This window comes from Camelus dromedarius, chromosome 6, assembly GCF_036321535.1.
Source record: "Camelus dromedarius isolate mCamDro1 chromosome 6, mCamDro1.pat, whole genome shotgun sequence".
In the NCBI taxonomy this organism is placed as follows: domain Eukaryota; kingdom Metazoa; phylum Chordata; class Mammalia; order Artiodactyla; family Camelidae; genus Camelus; species Camelus dromedarius.
Window position 1 is genome coordinate 63439956 of NC_087441.1, and position 27780 is coordinate 63467735.

Below are 27780 nucleotides of genomic sequence, written 5' to 3' on the forward strand. Positions count from 1 at the left end.
ACTCTAATGTCTCTGTCTAGTCTCCATTCTCCCTAGTGGAGCAGAGCCCTCTTCTACATAACCAGATGAATATTTCTAAAAAATAAAGCTGATAATGGAACGCTCCTGTTTACAACTGCATTGTTTTCTCACTGCTTTGCTTTCCCCCCAGTATCTGCCAGTGAAATGGCCTCTGCCTGCCAGGCGCTCACAGTATAGTAGGAGAAAATGAAATGTATGTAGCAAGAAAATATTATTAATCACATTATTAATTTAAGTTCTTGGGTGTGTTGTGATACAGGTATGGTTTGGAAGTTCTAACCACAGTTATCTCTTAGTTGAATTTCATATGAGCTTCATCACAAACATATAACCCATTTAGGATTTTTTTTTTTAATTTCCTGAAGGGTGTAGAATAATTTGCTGGATTTTTCTTAAAACAATGTTTTTCATCATCACAGTATTAGGTAAGGACAACTATGTCTGTACAGTAGGCATGTTCTTTGGAGGTGAAAGGTATTTAACCACAAGCCCCCCCAACACCTCACTCTGCCTGCATTGCACCCCATCTGGACACAGCTGTCTGCTTGTACCCTTAGAACAAGACTGTCAAAACCCATCTTCAGCATCCCCAAACACAGTAGGTGCACCGGCTCAGGGGTCCAGGCCTCCTTCCACATGGGAAGACATCTAATTTCTGGCAGAGGTCTGGAAGTAGCAGGAGCAATGCCTAATATGTCACGTGGCATAGACTAAGAGAGGAAAGCATGAACTCTTTGATTTTCCTTGTCCAGAGACATTCACCCCACTGTGATTAAGAAGAATTCAAGTGGGGGTCAATACGAAGAGGGATCACTCCTAACTCGAGTAAGTTCAAGATGATCACACAAGCAGGTTGGGTATGAAGTAGCAGGATGTGATGGAAGCTGGGCAGCGGGAAATCTGTTCGTCTCTCTCAGTCAGAGACTGAGCCACACAGAACGTGGTACTGTTCACTGACTCTTTCCTCAACTCTCTCAATGATAGTCTCTAATACCATTCCAGATGCACTCAAGAGAAGGTGATTTGTTACATCAAATGGCTGCTTTAGGGCCTTGGGGAGCCCCAGTTGAGAAGTGCTGAATTTTAGGAAATTCTTCATTTCCTCAGTAGGATGACATGATCACATTTTATCTATCTATCTGTCTGTCTATCTATCTATCTATCTATCTGAAGTACCATCAGTTACAATGTGTCAATTTCTTGTGTACAGCACAATGTCTCAGTCATACATATACATACATATATTCGTCTTGATTTTTTTTCATTAAAGATTATTACAAGTTATTCAACGTAGTTCCCTTTGCTATACAAAAGAAACTTTTAAAAAATCTATTTTTATATATAGTGGCTAACCTTTGTAAATCTCAAACTCCCAAATTTATCCCCCCTCACCCCCTTTCCCAGTAACCATAAGTTTCAGAGTCTGTTTCTGTTTTGTGGATGAGTTCATAGTGTCCTTTTTTTTTTTTTTTTTTTTTAGCTTTCACGTATGAGTGGTATCATATGGTATTTTTCATTTTCTTTCTGGCTTACTTCACTTAGAATGACGATCTCTAGGTCCATCCATGTTACTGCAAATGGCATTATTTTATTCTTTTTTATGGCCTAGTAGTAGTCCATTTTATAAATATACCACAACTTCTTTATCCATTCATCTGTCAATGGATATTTAGGTTGTTTCCATGTCTTGGCTATTGTATATAGTGCTGCTATGAACATTGGGGTGCGTGTATCTTTTCAAATTAGAGTTCCCTCCAGATATATACCCAGAATTGGGATTACTGGATCATATGGTAAGTCTTTTTTTAGTTTTTTGAGGAATCTCCGTACTGTTTTCCACAAATTTGTATTTAGAATGAAATTTTTGAGAGCAGATTAAAAACAAAGAGAGAAAGTATAGGGAAGCAAGTTAGGGGGTAATTGTGATCATGATCCAAGTAGAAGATGGTAAGGGGATAAAGGCAGATCAGAGAAACCATTTCCGGTATATGTGGGAGGTAGGAGCTCTTTGACTTGGTAATTAAATACAAAAGACAGAAAGGACGGTGCTGAGCTAGAAAGCTGAGGTTCCTCTGTGGATTACGGCACCACTGTCCAGGCTGGGCAATGTAGGCTTAAAGAGAAAGTGTTGACTTTTGTCTTGCTGGTCCATTCCAAATGATCCATATCTGGTAGAAGTCTAGGCATGGAAGAGGTTGCTTAATAAGAGACTCTTGAGTGAGAAAAGTGATCTTGGGGTCACTCAATATGTAAGGGATTAGAGTAGAGGAAGAAAAGAGCCAGTAATGGAGATTGAGAAGGAAAAGCAGAGATTTAAAAAGGTAGTTCCCCAAATCCCAGAAAACTGACTTGAAAAACTATAATCTTCTGAAAAAAGTAATTGCTCAGTGGCACATGAAATGGAATAGGATGAGAACTAGAGGGTGTCCTTTGGTTTTTGCCAGTGTAGACATCACTGCTGACCCCAGAGCAGATTTGGTAGCCTGGTGCGTGTTGTTATAATGGGTTCCAGAGGCTTATGTGAAGAAACGGGGGAAGAGAGAGAGAGAGAGAAAGAGAGAGAGAGAAGGTGTGAGTTCAGGGAGTCTAGAGTATAACCCAAGGTCAAGAAAGGGGTTTCTTTTTTCTTTACCCTACAAAATGGGCAGTGTTGAACATGTATTTAGAAGATACAGAGGAGGGGGTATCCAGAGAGAGCAAAGATAGACACAGAGTAGGCAGAAAGGTCTGGGGGAATGAAAGCCCAGGATGAGGTGTGGCTTCAGGAAGGAGAAGACTCATTTTTCTCCAAGGTTGAGGAGAGAAAGCAGTAGACTGTCATGTCACCAAATGGCCGGGGGCTCCGGAGGGCATCAGCAGAAATCAGGCGAGCTTTCATTACCCTGTGACTTAAAAGAATATTGTTGTGTGCCTCTTGTCCCCACTTCTGTGACTTGATGATGAGCTCTCTGTGACCCCTAGAGCTTGAAATTTAAGTTCTCTATCTCCGCTGTGTTTTGAGTCCAGGACTCCCACCACCACACCCCATTTCAGAGCACTCGGGAGGCATGGTCAACCATGACTGGTGATCTCTGGTACAAGTTCATGTGTGCAGAGTTGATCACTGATTCCTAGATAACCCTCTCATCTACCTCTCCACCCTTGCTGTCGTCTGTGATGGAGAATTGCAGCTCAAAGCACCCATCCTTCGGTTCCCTGCATTCTCTAGTCTTGTTCACCTCCAACATATGCACTTCTTTTTCTTTCCTCATCTGTTTGTCCCTTGATGTTTTCTAACTTTTTTTTTCCTGAGCTGGCTAGCCATATTTGTCATATTGTAAAGTATAGATGAATCTTAAGCGGACTTTTGTATCTACCAAGACGTCTCGCTTGTCTTTATCTTGGGGATCTAAATAAATGGGAGAAAAGAGCTGAAGAGAAACCCAGGGAACAGACCTCTCTCTCTCTCTTTGGACTGCTGGGTCTTAGAAAAGGTGTGAGGCGGTGTATTTTTCCACAGGGTGCAGAAAGGTGGAAAACCTCATCAGGAACAGAGACCGGTCTCGGTGAAAATGAAAATGCAAGTCAATAGCACCTGAGGACTTTGAGGAAGCCGGGCAGCCGGAGTAGAATCGCTCAATAGGATTTTGTGGAAACCTGTTGCTTCAGAAAGAAATTAGTAGGCTGACTTCTATGAAACTGCCGATGTTGTTAAACCATTTTGATTGACAAAATAGACATTTTGATAGTTTGACTGAATGTGTCCCTGATTCAAAATATACTTGTAAGCTTTTAAAGCACAACAGTCATAACCCTTTTGAAAGTTGGGAGCTGCCTTCCTTGATTAGGTGTGAGAGTCCCTTTCTGTAAATCTTCTTTGGTCACAATAGTAAATGCTATACATGTACATTCAGTTCTCATGGACCGTTACTCATGCTGCGTGGTCATGTACCCACAGCTGAAACTGGAGAAGATGTTGGTCACACGCTGGGACAGCTTCCCCGGGGACCGGCCCTAGCCTGACTTCAGCTCCTGAGATCTCCAGATTCTTTCTCTAGACAAGCAGTTGTTACAAAGGGGCGATTTTGCCCCAAAGGGGAAATTGAACAACGCTTGGAGGTGTATTTGTCTTGGCTGGGGGTGGGAGGCTGCTTCTGTCATCTTGTGGGCAGAGGCCAGGGATGCTGTTAAACATCCTGTGATGCCCCCCACAACCAAGAATTTTCTGGCCCCAAATGTCATCAGTGAGAAGGCTACGAAACTTGTTCTAGACTGAGCCATCAGGGAACTTAAGAAAACACACACACAAATCGTAGTTCTTAGTGGTGAGCGTGAAAAATGGGTAAGGAGATGGACAGAACTTGGGAGAAGGTTTGGAGAGAATCTAAGAGAGCAAAACTGATGGCTTAAAGCCTAGACTTGTGAGACCTCTCATCTGCAGAGCATGCTCAGAGCACTAAGACCCGGACAGTTTTAAAGAAGGGCTGGCTCACACTGGGGTCTGGGCTTTGAGGAGTTGACTAACCAATTTCCCTTTCCGCTACTGCCACCTGTCATGTCGCAATTTCTGACCGTCTCTCATTTTTATCTCCATTAACTCATCAGTACACGTGGTCTCATCAGCTGCTTTTCCATGTCTCTAAAGCAAACAGAAGGCCTTTTTTCAGCTTTTCCTTTATTTACCCCCCCTTCTTCCCCTAGGAATTAAGGATATATATGAAGAAGAGGCTGAAATATTCTTATTTCACTGAAATATTTTTTCTCTTTTACTGCAGTAAAGTGATACTATGTATATATTTATATACTATATATATATATATATTTATATACTATATATTATGTATTAAATATATATCGTGTTAAGTGATATATATTTATGTGTTAAATAATACATAAAATAAATATGTATTAAGAACTAGAGTTGTATTCCCTGGTATTTCAGAAGGAAAATAGACTTGGGTCTCTTTTGGACATTTCCTTCTAGGAAATTCTGTAGAGGGTTGTGAAGGATAAAGACAAAGAAGGCTTTGGGTAAGGCCAAGGGGATGGGATGGTGCTGGGAGATGTTGCCACAGATGCTCACCTGGAGAAGGAGCAGGAGTGGAAGACGAGACCCAGCCCTGTACTAGCCTTGGGGTGAAAAGTGCGTGAGAATTTGGGAGAAACCCTGAGGTTAGGCTGTAGCCTCAGCAAAGGAGGAAAGTTCTACATGTCTGCAGTGGGAGTTGTCGCTTCTGGATACTGTTTATTTCTAGGAAACACAAGCTTCTCATATGTGGGTCGGGGGCTCGAAGGGAATCAGAAAACTCATGTCTAGTTTCTGTTGCTTGAACCCTAACTATGCAACCCTGTGTTTCTTTATGGCTCTAGAGCACTCCAAGAGGTGATGCTGAATATAAAGAGCTAACTGGGGATGAAATGACTGTTCTTTTCTGAGGATGGAGTAGGAAGTGATGGGCTGTGGTTAGTGCACAAGGGACTTGAATTAGACATTTAAAAAGACGTGCAGGGTTGATCAGGGTTGGGGTATGGTAATTTACTAACATGGCAATTTTTCCCAAGAGACTCCAAAAATGCTGTTTGGGGATAACTTAAATCTAAGCCCTTTAAGCTTATTTTTAGTCCAACTCTCTGTGGAAAACAAAAACAGAAGTTAAGAGCTTCATATAAATAGGACATGAGTTCGTTTACCTGACACACTTGAAGACTAGACACAGGTAGATCATCGTGTGGCAGTAGCAGGAAATCAGAAACCCAAGGTGCACGTATCTTCTAGAATCTCCCTGGCAACGAAGTCAGCAAAGGCCATCCTTCCAGCAGTTACTGCCAGCTTAAAGAACTGGCTTGAGATTCTTTGCGGATTGCCCAGAACACCGTGATCTTCTGTTTCAGTGGTTCTGTTACAAAGGTCATCTTCTACCTCTATAAGACTACCTACTTTTTAGTGCATCCTTTTAAACTTCTGTTCGTATCCATTGTCATCTGGTTCTTAAAGCATAGAGTTCTTTTGAGAACCCTGTGATAAATTATAAGAAAACAACTGAAAGAAGATAAAATATAAAAGCAACATAGTACTATGGCTGATGGACATACGTGATTATTTCTACCTCATGAATGAAGACTCCAGGTTAAAGAAATCCAATGACTTGCTTAAAGGTTACATTGTTAATGCCAGAACTGGCTGTGTACAGATCCTTAAAGACACAAATGTAAACTTCCAATTTTTGTCCAAGGATTTCTACTACCCTAGAGTTAACTGAGGGTGCAATATTTGGTACATGGACTGCTTACCTGCCCCCCAACCCTGCAATCTGAAGCAATCATGGTCCATGCCCTGGGTCCAGGATCATGCAGGCAGTTGGGGGGGCACATGTGCCGGCTCCTTGAAGCTCTACGAGTCATGACCCCGCATTCGGGAGGCAGCATGGTCAGTGTCTCCTCTACTCCAGTTGGTCGGAAGAATCACAGTCAGTGATCTATAGTGTTTATTTTGAAAAGTTATTAGTGCCTGCATCTCAAACCAATCCATGTTTAGAACACTGCTGGGTATAGTTTCCATGATGCTTACATGACTGACATAATTTGTGGGACATCCTTTTATGTGATCCATGAATGATAGGCATACCTTTGGATGTAGCTCAAACATTGTGCAGGGCATGGGGCTCTCTGTGGATGGGAGTGAAGTCGGAGAGGAGAGTGACAAAAGAGGTGGAAGTGGGTAGAAAGAGAAACAAGAACACGCGTACAAGCGTGTGCCTCACCTACACTGCTTCTCTTTCCCTGAGGGTACGAGGGGCAGTTCATCCAGTTGCTCAGATGCTACAAGCTTATCATTCTTGATGCTTCTCTGTATCTCATGCCTCTCATCAAATCCGTCAGCTAATCTTCTTGGCTCTACCTTGGAAATACCCAGAATCCTACCTTTTGTTTTCCTGCTTCTGTCCCATTGTCACACGGATACAAATTCATTATCACCTCTCACCTGAACTATGGCAGCAGCCTCCTTTACTTGTCTCCCTAACTCCACTCCCTCTACCCAGCATGTGCCTATTGCCACTGGAGTAGTTCTCCAAAATATAAGCTGGATTGTGTTATTCCCTTGATCAAGCCCTCTAGGGATTCCCCATTGCATTTTAATGAAATACCAGATCCTTCCTGTGACCTGTAATGCCCTCATGTACTGAGTTGCCCTGTCCAGATCATTCTCCATCTGCCATGCTCTCCCTTTTCTCACTCTTCTCCAGGCACCCTGACTTTCTTGCTGTTTCTGGAATCCATCAGGCAGGCTCTTACCTCGGGGCCTTTGCATTTGCTCTTTGTGCTGCATAGAACATTCCTTTCTCACTGCGTGTAGGTCTCTTTAAATGTCACTTCCACGGGGCAGCCTCTTCTGATCACCCTACCTGAAAGTACCCACTATTACCCTTTATCCCTTTATTTTATTTCTCATCACATCACTTAGCTTTGCCTGGCACGTGATAAGCATTCAGTAAATATTTGTTAATGAATGAATCGATTGAATTAATTAACAGAGTATGCCAAGTCCTTTTGTGATGTAGCTCGCCAGAGTGCATCTAATTATAATTGTGTTTGTGTATCCATCCCTTTTAGTGTGTATTTTACTATATATGTGGTAGAATATGTATATATGTGTGTGTATATGTGTGTGTGTACATATATATCAAGCACAGTATCTAGCACACAGCCCAGTATATTATCAAAACATCCATTCCTCATAGTGTATCAGGCTCTGTGCTAGATAGTTTGCTTGCATTACCCCCTTGAATAAAACAGCTATCAGATCAGTGCCATTACTCTCCCTATCATAGTATTGCAGAAGTGGAGGTTAAGAGAGGCAGCTTGGCCCAATTATTAACTAATGGACGCTAATTGAACAGGATGCAGTCTGGCTCCAAAACTTTAACTGAGTGACTTGACTGTGCTATCGGTAGATGACGTCTCCTCATTTTGAATTTGCCTGAATCCTTCAGGGGAACAAATAGGATAAGAAGGAGACTTTTGTACTATATATTTCTACAAAGGACTACCAAAAATTACAAAGCATAAGTATTTTTCTCTAAGATGAACGAAGTCCCCTTAGTAGTTTAGGAATACGATTAAAATTCACGTCTAGTAATGTGAAAATGCAAATAATGTTTTTATTCAGCTGTATGGACTAGATTAAGTGAAACATTAAACATTAACATTTTCCACCTTTCTATTTAAAGAATTTGTTTGAAGAAGGCGACCTGTTGCTACATTCTGCAAATCCTATTCATCGAATGGTGGACATTTACAGACTGCTCCCCTGATATCTGTAAACTCAAAGGTGTTTATTCTTTGATTTCCTGCTCCTCCATCCTTGTCACCTACAGTCGACACCTGAGGGGCATCCTTCTTACTCTTGCTGTCACTGCCTTTACTGTCATCTACATAGCTCTCAGCACCTCCCCTTTACGCCTCTCTCCCCATTCAGCCCTCACGAGATCATTCGTTTTACATGCTCAGTCCTGCCTAGACTTGCCACAGTTCTCGCAGCACCTCTCATCAACCTCTTCTCCTTTGGGATGTCCATGGGATGCCCCAAAATATAAAGGAATATGCTCCTTCATATTTTTGTCCTGATTGTTTTCTAGTCTTGGCCCCATGCTACCCCAGAATGTCCATATGCAAAATATATACTTTATAAAATGACTTCACATCGTTAAGTCTTTCTGCGTGGGAGACAGACAGACTTTCTTTCTCCTTCCCCAAAATATCATCCTTTCAGTGGTTTACTCCTCTATCCTAGTCCCTGTAACCAGCTCACCCGAAACAGAACTTCTATGCACAGGGCACTTATCTCAAGGGAAGGCATTGCTGGGGTTGTTGAACACTCTGTAAAAGCACGGAAGCAATGTCATTTTGAGGAGCAGTGAGACACTCAGAGGATATTAGAGCTGGAAGACACTGTGGAGATCATAGGCCTGGTTCCTTTTGTTGTGTTTTGTGTGGGTTGTTTCACTTAAGATGCTTTTGGCTGCCTGTAACAGAACATCCTAAGAAAGGAATGAACAAGGTTATTGACCATCTGTAACAAGAAGTCTGGAAGTGGGGCAGTTCCTGGGTTTGATTAGCAGCGCAGCGACATCACCACAGAACCAGGTGCTTTCCGTGTTTCCCCTCTGCTGTCTTCAGCCTGTTGGTGAAGCCTGTACTTCTGTGTCAAGGTGACCATGATGTCACAGGCATACTCAGCTACATCCACTGAGAGAGAAGACATGTGTCCAGTCTGTTAATCATACAGCGCTGCTTACTCCAAAGGGAAAAGTTTTCCCAGGTGGTCCAGCATGTCCATGGCTAATTACAGGGGAAGCAGGGATTGTGCATTTCGAGCATTTTTAGTCTTTCTGGTGGGTCAAAGGGAAGACTCTGACGGTGCAGAAGAGAGAAGGAAATAGCTATTGGTGAGGCAACCATTAACGTCTGCTGTTAGTACTGAACTTGAGAAGAATTCTTGAGTTCTGAACCATCCTGCATCATTCTCTTTTTGTATTGTCCAAATTGGAAGGATTAGTTTCTCTTTACAGATGTTTAAGCTCTCTGATGTTAACTAGCAGGAAGGAAGGGAGGGAGGAAGGGAGTGAGGATGGAATGAAAAAATATATACATTTAAAAGAACTGTAGTTAATGTATTTACATATGTATTAGTTCATGGGGCAAAAACTCTGAGATAATATGATGTATCAGGAATGCTTAAAAACTGCATATTAGTGTGTTGCTGGACTTCCATCTGTAGCATCTCGTTTTCTTTTGGGGGCTCAAGTCTAGATGATGATTGTAAGATAAAAGAATGACAAGTCTTTGTTGTCTTTCCTGGCATTTAGTTTAAGGAAAATTGCTGTTTTACTGGGTTTTGACAGAATCATGTAATTGAACTAAGGGAGAGATTTTTTTTTAAGTACAGTTGATTTACAATATTGTGTTAGTTCCAGGTGTACAGCAAAGTGATTCAGTTATTTTTTTCAGATTATATTCCATTTTAGTTTATTACAAGATGTTGAATATAATTCCCTGTGCTATGTAGTAAATCCTTGTTGCTTGTCTATTTTATGTATAGTAGTTTATATCTGTTAATCTCACACTCCTTATTTGTCCCTCCCTCCGCCATCTCTCTCCCCTTTGGTAACCATAGTTTGTTTTCTGTCTATAAATCTGTTTCTGTTTTGTATATAGATTCATCTATATTCTTTTTAGATTCCAGGTATAAGTGATATAATATTTGTCTTTCTCTATCTGACTTACTTCACTAAGTGTAATGTTCTCAAGGTCCATCCATGTTGCTGCAAATGGCAATATTTCATTCTTCTTTATGGTTGAGAAATTTTCTATTGTGTGGAATGATATCTGTATCTATATCTATCTCACATCTTCTTAAGCCAGTTGACTGTTGATGGGCACTTGGTTTGTTTCCATGTCTTAGCTGTTGTAAATACCGTTGCTGTGAACATTGAGGTGCATATATCTTTTTGAATTTAGAGTTCATTTTTTCTAGATACATACCCAGGAGTGGGATTACTGGATCATACAGTTTTTTAAGTTTTCAGTTTTTTAAGAAACCTCTCTACTGTTTTCTACAGTGGTTGCACCAATTTACATTCCCACCAACAGTGTAGGAGGATTCCTTTTTCTTCATACCCTCTCCAGCATTTATTATTTGTAGACTTTTTGAAGAGGGCCATTCTGACCAGTGTGAGATGATCCCTCATTGTGGTTTTAATTTGCATTTCTCTAATAATAAAAGGTGTTGAGCATCTTTTTATGTGCCTGTTGGTCATGTGTCTTTAGAAGAGTATCTGTTTAACTCTTCTACCCATTTTTTGATTGGGTTGTTTGCTTTTTCAATATTATGTTTTATGAGCTGTTAGTGTATTTTAGGTATTAACTCCTTGCCTGTTGCATTGTATACAAATATTTTCTCCCACTTTATCAATTGTCTTTTTGTTTTATTGATGGTTTCCTTTGCTGTGCAAAAGCTTTAAAGTTTGATTAGGTCCCATTATTTTTACTATTATTTCTCTTGCCTTGGGATATTGACCTAAGAAATTTTGCTACGATTTATGTCAGAATGTTTTGCCTACGTTCTCTTGTAGGAGTTTTATTGTATGGTGTCTTACATTTAGGTCTTTAAACTATTTTGAGTTTATTTTTGCATATGGTGTGAGGAAATGTTCTAATTTCATTGATTTACATTTAGCTGTCCAGCTTTTAGGGAGAGATTTTTAAATGAAATAGAAGATACCTGTCTAAATGTAGGCTGTGACAAATGCATATGTAACAATGAAATAGAAAGTCATTCTTCCTGTCTACTTTGGTGACTCAGTCATGTCCATTAGGAGTTATGGAAAGAAATAGCCTCTAATACCTATCAATTTTATCATGAAAGTGTTTTAGATTGAAGCAGGTAATATTCAGCCAGTCACGGCCATCTCATTTAATAAGTTTCTTCTATGTGCCAGGGCCTATGTTAGGTACTGGGGATCCAAAGATATAGATATGACCTCGTTTCTACCTGTTGGACCTGGAGCTCCGATGGGGCAGAGACATATGTAAGCAATTACAATTCTAGGTAATAAAACTGCAATAGAGATGTGTAAAGTAAGGATTAGCACAAATGACAGTGCTGTCCTATGAGGTAGTGAATATTATCCTCATTTCTTGGTGAGAAAACAGAGGCCCAGAGTGGTCAAATTAACTTGTCCAAAAACAGCAGAGTCAATTTGTGAGCTGGATCTCTGGCCCCAAGTCCAGTATCCTTTACATCACTCTGCATGGAAAAGAAAATCAAGCATCACTTCCATTTGAGGACAATGTCAGGAAAAACTGACGGAGGTTGTGGTATTTGAGAGTGTCCAGGGGAGATGAGATTTCAGCAGGGTGAGGATGGAGGCATTCCGGGCCCACGAGGACAGCAGGAAAGGTTCAGTACCATACTGTTGGCGCGCAGTTTGTAGCCAAGAAAAAGACATGGACGGTAGCTGAGCCTTCTAATGAAAGGCCCTGTATTTAGGGTTGAGATGTTTGTATTTAATTCAGTGGACAGCTTGGGACAGGCTGGGGGAGTGAGGAGGTGACTGCTGTAGTCAGATGGCTACACTCTGGCAGTTTTTTGCCCACAAATATGTCTAGTTGGGCTGGAGGTGAGCCAGAGAGCCGGCTGTAGAGCCGTCCAAGTGAGAGGTCACGAGGCCCATACCCTGAGCTACCTTCTCATGTGGCTCAAGTGGATGAGAGTCTCGCATAGTCGTGAAGAGGAAGCAGGCGATTGCAGATTTGAGAGTAATTCAGGTTTGCTGCTATTTCCTTATTTTAGTGAACAATTATTTACAACTCCTTAAATTTGTTTTCCCTTTGACATCTATTTCCTTTATTCTCTTGATGATGCTATCTTGCCTCAGAGAGATTTTTCTAAGACATTTTTTAATTGCTTAAAACTACCGAAAAGAGAGAGAGATACTTGTATTTACCCTCCTGCCTGAAACAGCTCAGAAGCTGGACATAGCACATGGAATAACTGGTTTCAGGATGTTGGACATTCAACAGTAAAGGACAGTGATCCCTGAGAGATGGAAAGTGGATGAGGTTAGCTCTTGGACTGTCCCAGTCCACTGTCCTGAGAGGGTCCTGTGCTGTAGCACTGGGTGCAGAACCCCAGCTGGATCCTAGTGGTCTCCTGAATGGTCGAGATGGAGCAGGTTCTTTGAGAACATCTATGCAGTTCAAATGCCTTTACCCAGACTGAGCAGAAAAGAGGAAAGGAGATGTAAATGACCAGTATCAGATAATTAAGAGAGGGGATGACATCACTACTGATTCTGTAGATGTTAAAAGGACCATAAGGGAATACTGCTGATGACTTGAGGCCAATAAATTCAGCAACTTATATGAAAATGACAAATTTGTTAAAAGGCACAAACGACCAAGCCTCATTCAAAAATAAAATTAAATCCTGAGTAACCCTGTATCTATTAAAGAAATTGAGTTTATGGTTATAAACCTTCTAACAAAGAAAACTATAGGCCAAAATGACTAAATTGGTGAATTCTTTCAAAACTTTATTTATAAAAGAACCTCAAACTTTCTGGAAGAATACATGAACTCTTCCAGAAAATTGAAAATGAGAGAACATCTCTCTACTTATTTTGTGGGGTCATCATTACTCTGATCCCAAAACCAAAGATGTTACAAGAAAAGAAAAACTATAGACCAACATCCCACACGAACACAGATGTAAAAATTCTTACATTTTAGCAAATCAAATCCAACAACATTTAGACAAAATATCATGACCAAAGAGGTTTATCCCAGGAATGCAGAGTTGGTTTAGTACTTGAAAATAAGCCAGTGTAATTTCAGTCAATAACAGACTGAAAAAGAAAAGCCATATGATCACTGTTTGACAAAATCCAGTATTCATTCATGAGAAAAACAGTCAGCAAACTAAGAAGGGAATTTTCTTAACCTGATATGGGACATCTCTGAAAAATCTACAACTAACATGATACTTACTAGCGAAAGACTGAATGCTTTCCCTCTAAAACCAGGAAAAAGGACAGGGATGTCTACCACTTCTACTCAAATTACACTGGAGATTCTAGCCATTATCATTAAGTTAAAAAAAATTTTTTTTAATTTTTAAAAAAATCAAGAAGGAAAGGGTATTGAAATTGGAAAGAAGTAAAAACTGACTTATCACAGATCACATGATCATATATGCAGAAAATGTGATAGAATCTACCAAAAAGAACTGGAAAGTGACTTCAGCAAACTTGTAAGATACAAAGTCAGTATACAAAATAAGTTGTATTTCTCAATACGGCAATGAGCAATTAAAAATTGAAATGGAAAATAAACAAGATCATTTGCCATATCATCAAAAAATATGAAATACTTCAGAATGCATCTGACAGAATATGTGTGAGACTTATATACTGAAAGCTGCAAAGCATTGCTGTGAGAAATTAAAGCAGATCTAAGTAAACTGAGAGACAGACCATGCATATGGACTGTAAGTTGCCAGTTCACCTCCAATTGATCTGTAGATTCAACATAATCCCAATTAAAATCTCAGGAGACGTTTTTGTTTAAATTGATCAGCTCCATCTAAAAATTATATGGAAATAAAAGGATCTAAAGAGCTAAAAACAACTTTGAAAAAAGAACAAAATTGGAAGATTAACTTTACCTGATTTCAATAAAAAAATTGGAAGATTAGCTTTACCTGATTTCAATAACTACCATAAATTTATAGTAGATGAGATAGGGTGATATTATTGTAAATATGAACAAATAGATCAATAGAACAGATTGAAAGAATAACTTAATAGACTCAAAGATAAGTGGTCAAGTTGATTTTTTTTCCAAGTTGGTTTTTTAACAAAGATGCAAAAGCAGTTCAGTGGGGAAAGAATAGTTCTTTCAACAAATGGTGCTGGAGAAATTTGATATCGATCCATTAAAAAAAATGACCATATATCCATTCCTCATACCACTTATAAAAACTAGCAATGTATTATAGACCTAAATGTACAATCCTAAAACTGTAAAACTTCTAGAAGAAACATAGGAGGAAATAATTGTGACCTTTCCTTAAGCAAAGATTTATTAGATATGACACCAAAAGCATAAACCATGAAAGACAAACTTGATAAATAGGGCTTCACCATAATTTCTGTTCTATGGAAGACACTGTTAAGGGAATGAAAAAGCCGTAGACTGGGGAAATATTTACAAATCATGTATCTGATAGAGGACTATATCCAGAATAACTCCATAATGAGAAAACAATCTAATAAGATGGGCAAAGACTATCCACCAATGGCAAGTAAACTAATGAAAAGCACATGAAAAACACTTTCAACGTCCTTAGTCGTCAGGGAACTGCAAAGAAAAACCACCGTGAGATACCACACTGTGCCTGTTAATGGTAAAAAAATGAATACACTGAAACACTTATATACTGGTGGTTGGAATGTAACATGATACAATCATTTTGGAAGTAGTTGGCAGTTTCTTAAGTATTTGCTCCCAAATGGCTTACACATTCTACCCCTGGGCAGTTACCCAAGGGAAAGTAAAGCATGTGTCCATACAAATACTTGTATGCAAATGTTTATAGTAGCTATATTTGTAACCAAAAACTGGATGTCCATCAACAGGTGAATGGATGAACAGTTTTGGCATGTCTATAAAACAGAACACACTTCAGCTATAAAAAGGAATGAACTATTTTTAATTAATTTATTTTTTATTGAAGTAGTCAGTTTACAATGTTGTGTTAATTTCTGCTGTACCACATAGAGATTCAGTTATACATGTATATTCATTTTCATTATAGGCCAGTACAAGGTATTGCATATAATGCCCTGTACTACAGCAGGACCTTGTTGTTTATCTATTTTTTATATAGTAATTAGGATCTGCAAATCGTGAACTCCCAGTTTATTCCTCCATGCCCTCCCCTCTCCCCTCTGGTAACCATAAGTTTATTTTCTATGTCAGTGTGTCTGTTTCTGTTTTGGAAATGAGTTCATTTAACTATTGATACAGTCAACAGCGTGAATGAGTCTCAGAATAATTAGGCTGAGCGAAAGAAGTCAGACTTCCCCCTACCCCTGCCGAAAGAGAAAACTATGATTTTCTTTACAGAAAATTTAGAAAATACAAACTAATGTATATTTACTGAAAATAAATTGGTGGTTGCTAAGGGACAGTGGGGGAGGAGGATGGGGTGGATGTTGGAAGGCAGATTTATAAAAGGGATTGAAGAAGCCTTCGGGGTGATGGATATGTTCATTATCTTGATTTTGGTCGTAGTTTTACGTTTGTCAAAACTTATCAAAGAGTATGCTTTAAATACATGCAGTTTTTTGTACTCAGTTATACTTCAGTGAAACTATTTTTTAAACTGCCAGAACGATACCAGAACTGTCTTCCTAAGTTCAGCTGAGACTTTGAATTCTAAGGAATTTAAGTATGATAGAGATTCAGCATTTAGAGTCCCACAATTTTCAAGAATATTTTTCCACATGTTTATGTCTTTGTTTTGTTTAATTTTTTGAAATTCTTTACATAGAAACCCTTTATTTCATGAAGAGGTAGAGCAGTATAAACTCACATAAACTACTGGTGAGAATTTAGATGGGTGCAATCACCATGTAAAGACATTTCATGATGTAAAATATGTGCTTACTGTACAACCTAGCAATTCTCTTCCCAGGTATACACCAAGAATAGCAGCTTTCAGATTGCTTGTCTCAGGACTCCTTTGTATTCTTAAATTATTGAGGAATTCAAAGAGCTTTTGTTTATGTGAGTTATATCTTTAGATATTTCCTGGTATTAGAAATCAAACTGAGAAAGTTTAGAAATATTTTTCATTTTAAAATAACTATAATAAACATACTGACATGTTAACACAAATAATACTTTTGGGGAGAATAATTGTTTTCCAAAACAAAAAAAAAGTGAGAAAAAGGTATTGTATATTTTTACAAATCTCTTTACTATCTTGCTCAATATAAGATGGATGCTTATATCTGTTTCTATATTCAGTCTTTTGGAATATACTGTTTTAACTGAAGTGTATGAGGAAAATTTGGCCTCGCAACGACAATTTGAAAAGGGAGAGCCTCTTCAGATAATTGTGGATATTTTTTGATACTACATCCTAACTCTCTAAGTGATAGTTTCTTAAATTTCAATTCCAATGTTGAATGTGAAACCAAATCAGTGAACTTTTTGTCCTCTGTTGCATTAAAACCCATTGGCATTTGTTGATCTGTACTTTGAATGTATTGAACGCATTATTTTATAACATTATTCACTAGTCATTTGGAAAATATTGGCTGAGTTATTCACATCTTCCAAATGTTGACACATTTCATTATATGTTATCAACAAATGATACTCACTAATATTACCAACAGTCTTTATCAGAAAAATCTCAAAGACCTGGAAGCTGCCAAGCTTACCATGGCAGACATAAGTCTTCTAAAATTCTAATTTTTACTTGAAACCAGATTGAATTTTATCAGTGGCAACCAATACTGCTATTCATTTTCTTTGAAGTGACAGTCTTGCTTTCTTTATTTTTGAGAAAACAACTATTGAATACTATGTCTGACTCATTGATGGTTTGAAATCTGTCGATCATTCTTTCAAGTAAAAATGGTAGTCTGTGAAAAAAGTGATTAGTTCTGCTCACAATTCAAGCACACAGTTGCTTTTCCTTGAGATAGGCATTGTTCTTTGTTAGGCATAAGAAGTGCTTTATGCATACTTCCCATTTAGGGACAGAACAGAGTCAGCAAATATTTTCCATAAAGGATCAAAGAGTAAATATGTTAGGTGCTGTGGACCACTGAATTGAGTTTGAGTTGAGTGTTGTAACCAGTCAGCTACATCACTGCATTGTGCAAGCAGCCTTAGACAATATGGAAACAAATGGGCATGACTGTGTTCCAATAAAATTTTATTTACAAAAACAAGCAGCAGACCACATTTGCCTGGCAAGCTGTAGTTTGCCAGCCCTGACATAAAAGTTTTAAAAAGATGAGAATACTAAGGTTAAGACTTGATAAAATTAATAACTCACTACATCGTCAAAGACATGCTTCCCAGTCATGCTGTCATCATTCTTCCACCTCCACTAAAGAGCACCTGCTCTTACCTCTCTCCTTTGTGTGCCCTCCTCTCTGAGGCTAACCCCAACACTGAGCTCCAGATTCTAGAGCTTATCCTGCCTTGAGAACTTCTGTAAATTATCTCTGCTCTCTTTTCAAACTCACCTTTTTGGCTTTTCCTTCTTGGTCTCAGATGTGCTTAAGTGTCTCCTATCTTTAAACCATTAAAGTCTTCCTAGTACACATTTCTTTTTTGGAGGGATGGGGGAGAGGAGTGGTAATTAGGTTTACTTACCTAGTTTTGGAGGAGGTACTGGGAATTGGACGCAGAACCTCGTGCATGCTAGGCGCACACTCTACCACTGAGCTATACCCTTGACCCTCCCCCCCGACACACACCCAGTCTGTGTTTGGGCTTTGCCTCCTTTACAAGGCAGCAGCCTCCTACTTGTATGTTCTGTTCTTAGGGTTCTGTTTGCTGGGAATTTATGTGGTATTTGATCCCAGTGACCACTGATTGCTTCTTGAAATTTTTGGAAGCTCTCTTCTTCGTTCGTTCCACAGTTTCACTTTCTAGGCTTCTCTTTACCATTCTGACTTTTCTTGCTCTCAGTTTTCCTCCATTCATCCCTTAAATGTTGATCTTTCTTGGTTTTGATTCTTATTTTCTTATGTATAATATATCATTTTTACCGTTCTTTGTATATGTAGGTTGCCTTGTCTACTTGCATGATTTCAGCTCCCATATCATTGCTGATGACTCCCAGATTTGTATCCAGGCCAAGTGTTTCCCCTGACCTCTAGAACACACTTCCAGTCCCCTGTCAGACATCTCAGCTTAGAGCTCCAACAGCTACTTCCTGTGTATCATGTCCAAAATAGTGTGTGTCTCCTTTGAAATCAACTTGCCTCCTATTTAAGTAAAAAGCATTAACACTGGGCCCCAACTAGAACTCTGGAATTAGTTAAGTTTCCTTTCCCCCTCACCTCTAACATCTATGTGCTCACCTGCAAATCCCCGTCAACCATACGTCCTCAATGTCTTCCTGCTGCGTGTAGTATCTCCTGTGCCTCCCCTGCCGTTTCGTTAGTTCAGGTTCATCTCTCTGGCGCTCAGCTGGGCTTTCGAACTTCCCCTTGTCCTGTCTTCTAACGTATCTTTCCACACAGAGGTGATTATTCCCGATTTGGCGCCTCTTCTTACTTGCAGGTGTCACTGAGTAATGTGATTGACTGTAAAAGCCAAATCTTATTGATACTTTTCTGCTAAAAGACCTCCAGGGCTTCCCTTGGTCCATAGGGTGAAGCCCAGACTCTTTAATGCCACATGTGAGATCCTCACTGGCCAGTCCCCGGGTCTTTAGTTAAGTTCCCCTCTTCCATCTGCCCACACACACCCAGCCCCCAGAGCACCACAGTTCTCTAAGGACACGTCACCTCTTAACAGCTCCACCCTTTGCAGATTTGCCAAAAATGTCTCCACTCCCCTCCCGTGTCATCGCTGACTTTAGGGTCCCACTCAACCCCTTCCTCCCCATGGAGTCTTTCCTAATACCCCACCATAGTCTCATAATGTCATGCATCTATAACAGTATTTACAAACATCTATATTGGGTGCCTACTTTGTTCAGACCGTTGATGTTCTTTACAATAACCCTGAAAGGTAGTAATTATTACCCCCATTTTACAGATGAGAGCCTGAGTCGAACTTGTATTAAGCAACTTGCCTGGAATTATGCATCTAGACAGTCTAAGCTGGGCTCTGGACATGGGCTCTTTCTGCTCTATCATCTACCTCTCTTTACTCTTCTAGGGATTTCCTTATTATCTGGACATGTATTCATCTCCTTTGACCAGCAGTATGTTTCCATATCACCAGTTCAGTAGCTAAAGGAATAGAAGAATTCGTGACTGACACAGAGTTTCAAGTATAAAGCAGTCCCATGATACAGTCTCAGGAAACAATGTTATAGCATAGTGATTTTTCTTTTAAAAGAGCTGTTCATTTATATTTTGGGTCAAACATTTTGGGTTTTGTACATTTTGCTCCACACATGTTTACTGGGCACAGCGTTCTCTGAAATCCTGCACAGGAAACAGATATTGGTATGACAGTTTCCATCCTCAGGGAGCGCTGGTGCAGTAGGAACTTGTGACAGATACACATCTAATGCTGAACAGCCAGCAGGAATAAATAGCCTTAGGTTTTTAAGCAGAGGAAGGTCACATAGTACTGCATGCAAATGGGACCAGGAAAGATTTCCTAAAAGATGAGTAGAATTCCAATAAAGGAAAATCTTGAGGGAGGGCTCTTCAGGGGGATAGAATGTTCAAAATAAATGTAAAGTAAGAAAGAAGCCTGGTTTGGTCCATTTATAATTCAGATCAATTACTGATAAACTCTTTAGTCTTAGAGTTAAGAGCCATTTCAGTGATGGAGTATCAATTTCTTAAAACCAATTTATTATAAAATAAAGAAATGCATAAAACAGGTGTTTTATGTATTTTATGTATATAGCTTAATGAGTACTGAGTATGGATTTTAAGTAAGGAACAGGATGGGCTTGTCTTTGTATTTGTTGCCTGGGATTTCCTAGGCACTGAGTATCCCATGCAGGTCTCTGCAGAGTGGATGCAGCCTGTAGGAGAAGTCCTGAAGTTCTGCTGTCCTGAGGAGGTCACCTTGTGCTGTGGGAAGTGCCTTTCTTAAGTCCACACTGCCCCAGGGTGGCTTTAGCTTCTGTTCATTAGGACATGATCTTTGGCTACCTCAGCTAACTTTTTGACAGTACTCATTTTTTTCTGAATTCTGGGCAGCCCCTCTTGGAACCTATATACATTTTTTTCGTGAGGTATACTTGGAATCATAGCTAATATGTAGATGTGGACAGTGAATATATTGGAAAGATTTACTCTCTTATAAACTCAGGTCAGATCATAGTGATATAATGCATTCATGATGTTCTGTGAAAGCTTAGACGGGCACCATGGAATCTTTCCTCTTTTACTCTTTGTTCTCATTCTGCCACTTACAAGACAAGTGTATTTATTAGCACTCATCAAAACTAAAATACAAGTGAAGTATGCTTTTAGGTAGAGTGTTTAAGAAAATACATTTATGTTACTGCTGTCCAGTGGTGTATAGAATAAGTGTGTGTGTGTTTGAGACATTGTGTGAGGAGTGATAACCCAAAAAGTAACACGAAGCTTAGCTTTCCTGGGGTTTAGAATTTTTAAAAAGTGACATCAATACCAGAAAACGGTGGAAATTTAGAAGAGGATACAGAAGAGAATTCAATAGAAAAAAATAAGCTCCAGAAAAAATAAATACTTCAGGTGAATGTATTTAGGTGTAGGTTTAAATGTTTAAAATTTGAGGTGAATTTTTTTTGCAGTGATTAGTATCATTGACCAAAACCTTCTATTCTCGTAGATTTGATCCAGGCCACCAATGAGACCAACGTTAATATTCCGCAGATGGCAGACACGCTCTTTGAGCGGGCGACCAATAGTAGCTGGGTGGTTGTATTTAAAGCGTTAGTCACGACACATCATCTAATGGTGCATGGAAATGAGGTAAACCATGTGAACTTAACTTTGCCTTTTTTGGTCAGGGATGGAGGCTTTTATAGAGAAGATGGTGCTAACTGAAGGCCCTTTGGGCTTTCATTAATTAGGAGAAAAATAAGAGGAAATGTATGGTTCAAAATCATCTGGAGTACAATTTTGATTTTCTCTTTACCTATTTTTCAAAAAAAAGTGTTGTCAGACATTGTCTTAGCAATATTGAAGTATTAGCTATGTATATGCCATATTTAATGGACAAAGATGATGGGACAAAGGAACAACAAAATTATCTTTCCTGTAGGAAATATTCCTTTGTGCCTCTAAGTGACAATTGCTTTCATAAAAATGTTTAATTTTGGAGAATACTGACAGACTAAAACTTAGCCACTTTATTTAGGATACCTACTAAATCCTATTAAACTGCAGTGTTTCTGTTATATGCAGAAATGAAAGAGCATATGATTTAATTCTAATTCATGAGTATGAGTCAGTCTTTATTCACCCTCAGAGAAAGCCCGCAGACCAGGAAACTTCTTTCCAAGTTAAAAAGATCACAATGAGAATTTATATTTTAAAAAATTCCCTTTAGTATCAGAAATCGTTTAATGATTTGAGAATTTGATAATTCTAATTTTTGTTTTTCAGAGATTTATTCAGTATTTGGCTTCTAGAAATACACTATTCAATCTCAGCAATTTTTTGGACAAAAGTGGATCCCATGGTGAGAATATTGTGTTTTGACATTTTTTTGCTAATGCTTTTTTATAAACATTTTTTTATTGAGTTATAGTCATTTTACAATGTTGTGTCAAATTCCAGTGTAGAGCACAATTTTTCGGTTATACATGAACGTACATATATATTCATTATCACATTTTTTTTGCTGTGAGCTACCACAAGATCTTGTATGTATTTCCCTGTGCTATACAGTATAATCTTGTTTGTCTATTCTACATATGCCTGTCAGTATCTACGGATTTTGAACTCCTAGTCTGTCCCTTCCCACCCTCCTCCCCCTTGGCAACCACAAGTTTGTATTCTATGTCTATGAGTCTGTTTCTGTTTTGTATTTATGTTCTTTTTTTTTAATTTTTAGATTCCACATATGAGTGATCTCATATAGTTACTTTATAGTGGCTTTCAAATATTTAGTTTTTAGACAATTTAGCATGTGAATTATGTATCTTTTTTTTTATTGAAGTATAGTCAGTTTATAATGTGTTTATCTGGTGTACAGCATAGTGATTCATTTATATATATATATTCCTTTTCATATTCTTTTTCATTATAGGCCATTACAAGGTATTCAGTATAGTTCCCTTTGCTCTATAGTGGGATCTTGCTGTTTATCTATTTTATATATACTAGTTAGTATCTACAAATCTGTTTTTATTGTTTTGTCTTTTTCAATGTTTACCTTTAAAAGTAACAGTGAGTATTCTAGGCCCTCAATTGTTTGTTTATGAAGATGTAAGAAAGCAATGAAATGAAAAATACTTTCCCAATTTAAAAAATCCAGTTTTTAATGTTTTTTGTAAATTAATAGAATTTGAACTGCAATCATTTGTCCGTTCGTCATATTTACTGGTTGCCCATTGTGCGTAAGGCAAGCACACCAAGCAGGTGGATCGTTCTCAGACAACTACACGTATTAAGTCTAAAACAGGTGCTTATTTGAAACAGTGAACAAAAATGCAAGGAAAAATCAGAAGAGGAATCTGTACAAGGATAGTAGCGTAACGAAATTGAATAGTTTCAGAATGTCTCATGCCTAAAATATTTTTCCCTGAACTAGGACTTAACTGAGGCCTGTCTGATACACTTGCTGACCTCATTTTAGAATTGTTTACATTTAAGGAACTTAAAAAACTGGTACTAAGCAAAGCCCAGTTGAAGGTATTTTATTAATTTTATTTCCTCTGCCCCTTCCTCCAGGTTATGATATGTCTACTTTCATAAGGCGCTATAGCAGATATTTGAATGAAAAGGCTTTCTCTTACAGACAGATGGCATTTGATTTTGCCAGAGTGAAGAAAGGGTATGTTTTCTTCTTTCTCATACTTCCCTGAGCAGAGTAAGTCTTTGAGGCATACTTGATTTATCTTAACTAAGTTAAATGCCAACTAATTTCAGTCATGAAGGCCTGGCTTATAATCACCTGAAAAAAGAAACTCAGTATTACAGAGGTTAGTCTTGAGGTTGCAATATGTGTTCCTTTGTTTATATTTTCATGCAGAAAATTGATTTCTGCTCACAGTTGACGTGCTATACCATTTTATTTGCTAAAATCAATTCAGAGTTCTTGAACACCTTTACACCTTTAAATAATTTTAAATGGAGAGAATTTAAACAAGGTTCATTTAAAAGTACAGGGGGAGTTTGGGCTGTAGTTGACGATAGTTACTTCAATGTGGCTTTTTAAAAACTTCACGTGTTTTGATTGGGGTGAAACTGAACTTGGTGAAGTATATGGTGAAGATCTGTAATACTGTCCTATTGTTATACACACACATGTGTGCACATGCACACACACCATAATTAAACTAATTATTAATACTAACCATTGATTAAGAAAATCTCATTGAAATAGAAACACTTGCATTTTAGTTCATAATTACCATTTATTTCCCTCTAAATTTAATAGTTTGAATTTAAGCAGAAGTGTTCAACCATAAATTTGTGCAAATCTTGAACCTGCTTCTAACTTGAAATAAGGGCAACATATTGTAGAAGGTTTAATATTATAGCCTCAAGAATTCACACAAAAAGATATAACTCTTGTTTCTAATAGTTGACCTAACCTTAGCTTTGAACTGCTTCTTTTTTTTAACCATGGTGCTGAGAAAGATAAACTCACCTATTCAAAGTATATTGGCTTCTCATGGGTGAACATTTGATAAAATGAAGGTTTTGACTTCATGGCCATCTCATTTGAGATGGTTCTAGTTCATATGCCTTGCTCTGACTTCTTACATGCCCTGGGCAACCAGGCCTGATATTCTCGGCTGGATTGTGACCTCACCACAGTAGGTCCACTTCTGCCCCCGTTTGGGTACATAAGGGCACTTCAGGGTGCTTTCCCTACTGTGGAAGTGGGAGGGGCCCTGATAGCTGTCTTTATCAGCCCATTCCCACCGCCTGGGCGTTTTCCTCAGCTGTTTCAGTACTGCCGCTCCTTGACCATCACTGGGTACGGGGCTCCCTCAGAGGCCTGGCAGTTGGTAGAGCGTTCAGTGCCCCCTGTGCTGCCCCCTTCAGCACTGACCTCCAGTCGCATTCTCTGCAGCTGGTGAAATTCAGCTCTGTTTGGCCAAACTGCGTATCAGAATGCATTTTTCTTCACTTGATGGGTAAATTGTATAAATTTTGTTCCTAGTCCTATAGGTTTTGGAGACTTCTAAGACACATTTTCTCTCTCTTTCTCAAAAGCAAAGAAACTGGGGTTTAGGAAACCTAGACTTTTAATACTAGTATTTCTGTTACAGATGTAGAAAAATCCACTTATAAATTCAGCTGACCTCCTTTATCCAGACCACATAGCTTTCCTTCCTGAAGGCAGTGCATAGAGAGCCTTGCCTGTGTGGTTGAGGAGAGACAGTGGGTGAGGGAGGGAAACCAACCACAACCTCTTCACATCTCGAAATCACCGCATGAGATTAACATGGAAATGGGGGGGTGCAGCTCAGAACAATGCACGTGGTCTCGAATTTTCCACATACAAGTAAATTTTACCTTTTTCTTTTTTTTTTTTTTAATCGTAGGGCTGATGGTGTAATGAGGACCATGGCTCCTGAAAAGCTACTAAAGAGTATGCCCATACTACAGGGACAAATTGATGCACTGCTGGAATTTGATGTATGTATCTCACCATAAACTGTTTCTTACACAATCAGTATTGCCTTTTATTCAAGGGTGGGCTACAGATAAAGCATTTTCTCAGGAAGCAGGTTTAGCTCTCCCTCATTGAGATAAATTAGATGAGCACTTACTTTAGGCTGTTAGCACAATAAAGGTGGTTTTGGTTGTCCAGATGGTCAGAGCCGTTTACCAGGTGTTTACTTAAGTCATGGAAAACATGAGTGGTGCATTCTTGTCTTTTTCCCCATGTTCAAAGCAGGATTGCGGCCTCCTGTTGTGTTTGACAGGGTGAAGTAGCTGCAGAAAGTACATTCAGGCAGCTGAATAACCCAGCCTGCTGTTAGAAGTCATTTTATAGAGACTGCTTAAATAGCACCATCCACCAAAGAGAATAATTTTTGTGGTGATGTGGTCCTTCTTCCTGGCAATACCAACATGGCTTGTTTCTTAAAATCTTACCTATATCTTAACTGTGGTGGTAGATACACTAAGTTACACGTGTAGTAAGATTATATAGAATCAAACACACACACACACACAACAAGTAAACCTGGGGAAACCAGGGTAAGATCAGTGGATTGTATCAATATCAGTTTCCTGGTTTTGACAGATTTTACAGTAAAGACTTCACTAGGTGTATATGGAATTCTCTTAACTTTTTTTCTTTCTATTCATTCATTTTTCTTTGCTTTCCTTACCATTAAGAATGGTACTATCTTAATTAAAGGAGAAAAGTCACAAAAGGAAAAAGAGCAGAGCTTGGGGAGTTGTGAGCAAGGATTGGGGGATGGAGAGAAATTATGCTTTGTGTTGGCGATTGGAGTATTTGGTGGGTAAATGCACGCTCTGAGTCTCAGGAGTTATTTTAGGGGTAGCTGGCTCGGGTCTCTGTCCCCTACTCTGTGCTTCCTCTGAGTCCCTGGAGCCTCCACCCCTCTATAGAGAATGTTACATCAGGGAAGGAAGAATGCAATATGACATAGTAAAAGCAACAAGAGTCCAGGTGTCCAAAAGTTGGATTTCATTGATCTGTGGATCACTGATCACATAAACTGTGTATATGTCTTATTAGAGTTAATAGGACTAACTCCCATTGACTTAAACTGATGCAAAAAAAAAATGGGCAGTCCATCTTTTGACATTGGTAGGGTTCCTAAAAGAGTTATACGTTTGTTGAATATGAGTGAATTTCTTGGTAATCATTTGAGACATCTTAATGTGCTCTGAGAAGAATTGTCATTTGATGATATGCCATTAACATATGAAATTTTCATCTTTTTCTAGGTACATCCAAATGAACTAACAAATGGTGTCATAAATGCTGCATTTATGCTTCTTTTCAAGGACCTTATCAAACTTTTTGCTTGCTACAACGATGGAGTTATTAACTTACTTGGTAGGTAATTTACTGACTGGTGTCTGTGAGTCGAGTCTGTATCAGAATGCAAAGATTTGGACACTGCAGACTTCATAAAAATCTACATACATGACTCATTCAGGTCACGTTTCTGCGTGAATTCTTCTGTCCAGATTTGATGCAGGGAATGGAAAGCCCGCCATATGTTTTAAGCAGAAAGGGGTTTCAGACAGAGATTTTGGTGCTCACAGAATTTTGGAGTGCCTGAAGGAGCAAGTTGTAGGCTCTGCCTCTTGGAATGAGTCCCGTAAGGATAAGTAACTCTTCCGCTGTGCTTTCACCTACCTCTGATACCACCCCTGCAGCTGCTCATATCTTGATGGAGTTCCGTATGTCTCACCATCTTTCTTTCCCATAAAGTGAACATCAGATAGAGAGACACACTTCAAGTTTGGCCTACAAGAAAAAAATTTCTTCCTGCTGACAAGGTCACCCCTTTCTGGGACATGATGATTCAGCAGACCACTTCCAGCTGCTTCCAGTATGAGAAAACATCTCTAAACCCAGCCTGAATTCTTTTGTCCCTCTGTCAGCTGGTCAGAGGGAACTCCTCAGAGACCTCAAGTCATGCCTGAACACCCACGTAGGTTGTAGAAGATGTAAGTGCCCTGGGAACACGAGCCATCTCTCCACACGGCCTACATGGGTGTTCAGGAGCTGCTTGAGATCGGTCTCATCTATTACCACCTCCATGTGATGATGGAGAATATTCTCGCACTTGTCCACTCTATGGTTTGGTGTATTAGAGATCGCCTGATACTCCATGGTCAGAACCTCAGTCTCTCGAAGCAACCCAAGAGCAGTTTTTTCCAAAGGAGATGAGTTACTGTCTGAAAGAGACTTGGCCCCTGTCCAAAGTGCCAGAGGCTTCTGTTGTATTTTCCAATTGGAGTGTATTGGAGCCATCCTGCAGTGTTTGGATCTGCCGCAGACACTTGGAGGACCTTTAGATCTGTAGGAACAAAGGCCCACGCGGCTCTGGTTTGGAACAATTGCAGTGTCTTCCTTGATCTAGGCCCTGCTTATATCTGCCACCATCCCAGATACTCTGTTTAGACAGCACATATGCATGTTGTATATATTACCGCCAAAACCAGAGAAGCCCAGCAAAACTTTTGCCTGCATTTAGTGAGAGGGGGTGCAAGGTGAAGCAATGTGTCTTCCATATGGAGGGGGCCTTTGGACCCTCAGAAACTTCACTGGGGTAGCAGGTCCCTGAACTTTAATAGATTCTGTCTCCTACCCTTTGACATGCATGTGACTTATTAAGACACC

The 27780-nt window shown here is 39.2% G+C and overlaps 1 protein-coding gene across 10 annotated transcripts in view; it reads left to right on the top strand.

Annotated features, from left to right (window-relative positions):
* SNAP91 (synaptosome associated protein 91) overlaps positions 1 to 27780 on the top strand; it is a 128297-nt gene that overhangs the window by 20393 nt on the left and 80124 nt on the right. For all 10 annotated transcript variants that reach the window (XM_064486897.1, XM_064486899.1, XM_064486902.1 and 7 more), the window contains exons 3-7: positions 21097 to 21239; positions 21876 to 21951; positions 23166 to 23268; positions 24992 to 25085; positions 26373 to 26484. In XM_064486897.1, coding sequence (XP_064342967.1) covers positions 21097 to 21239; positions 21876 to 21951; positions 23166 to 23268; positions 24992 to 25085; positions 26373 to 26484 — 528 coding nt within the window. The remainder of the gene's footprint in view (positions 1 to 21096; positions 21240 to 21875; positions 21952 to 23165; positions 23269 to 24991; positions 25086 to 26372; positions 26485 to 27780) is intronic.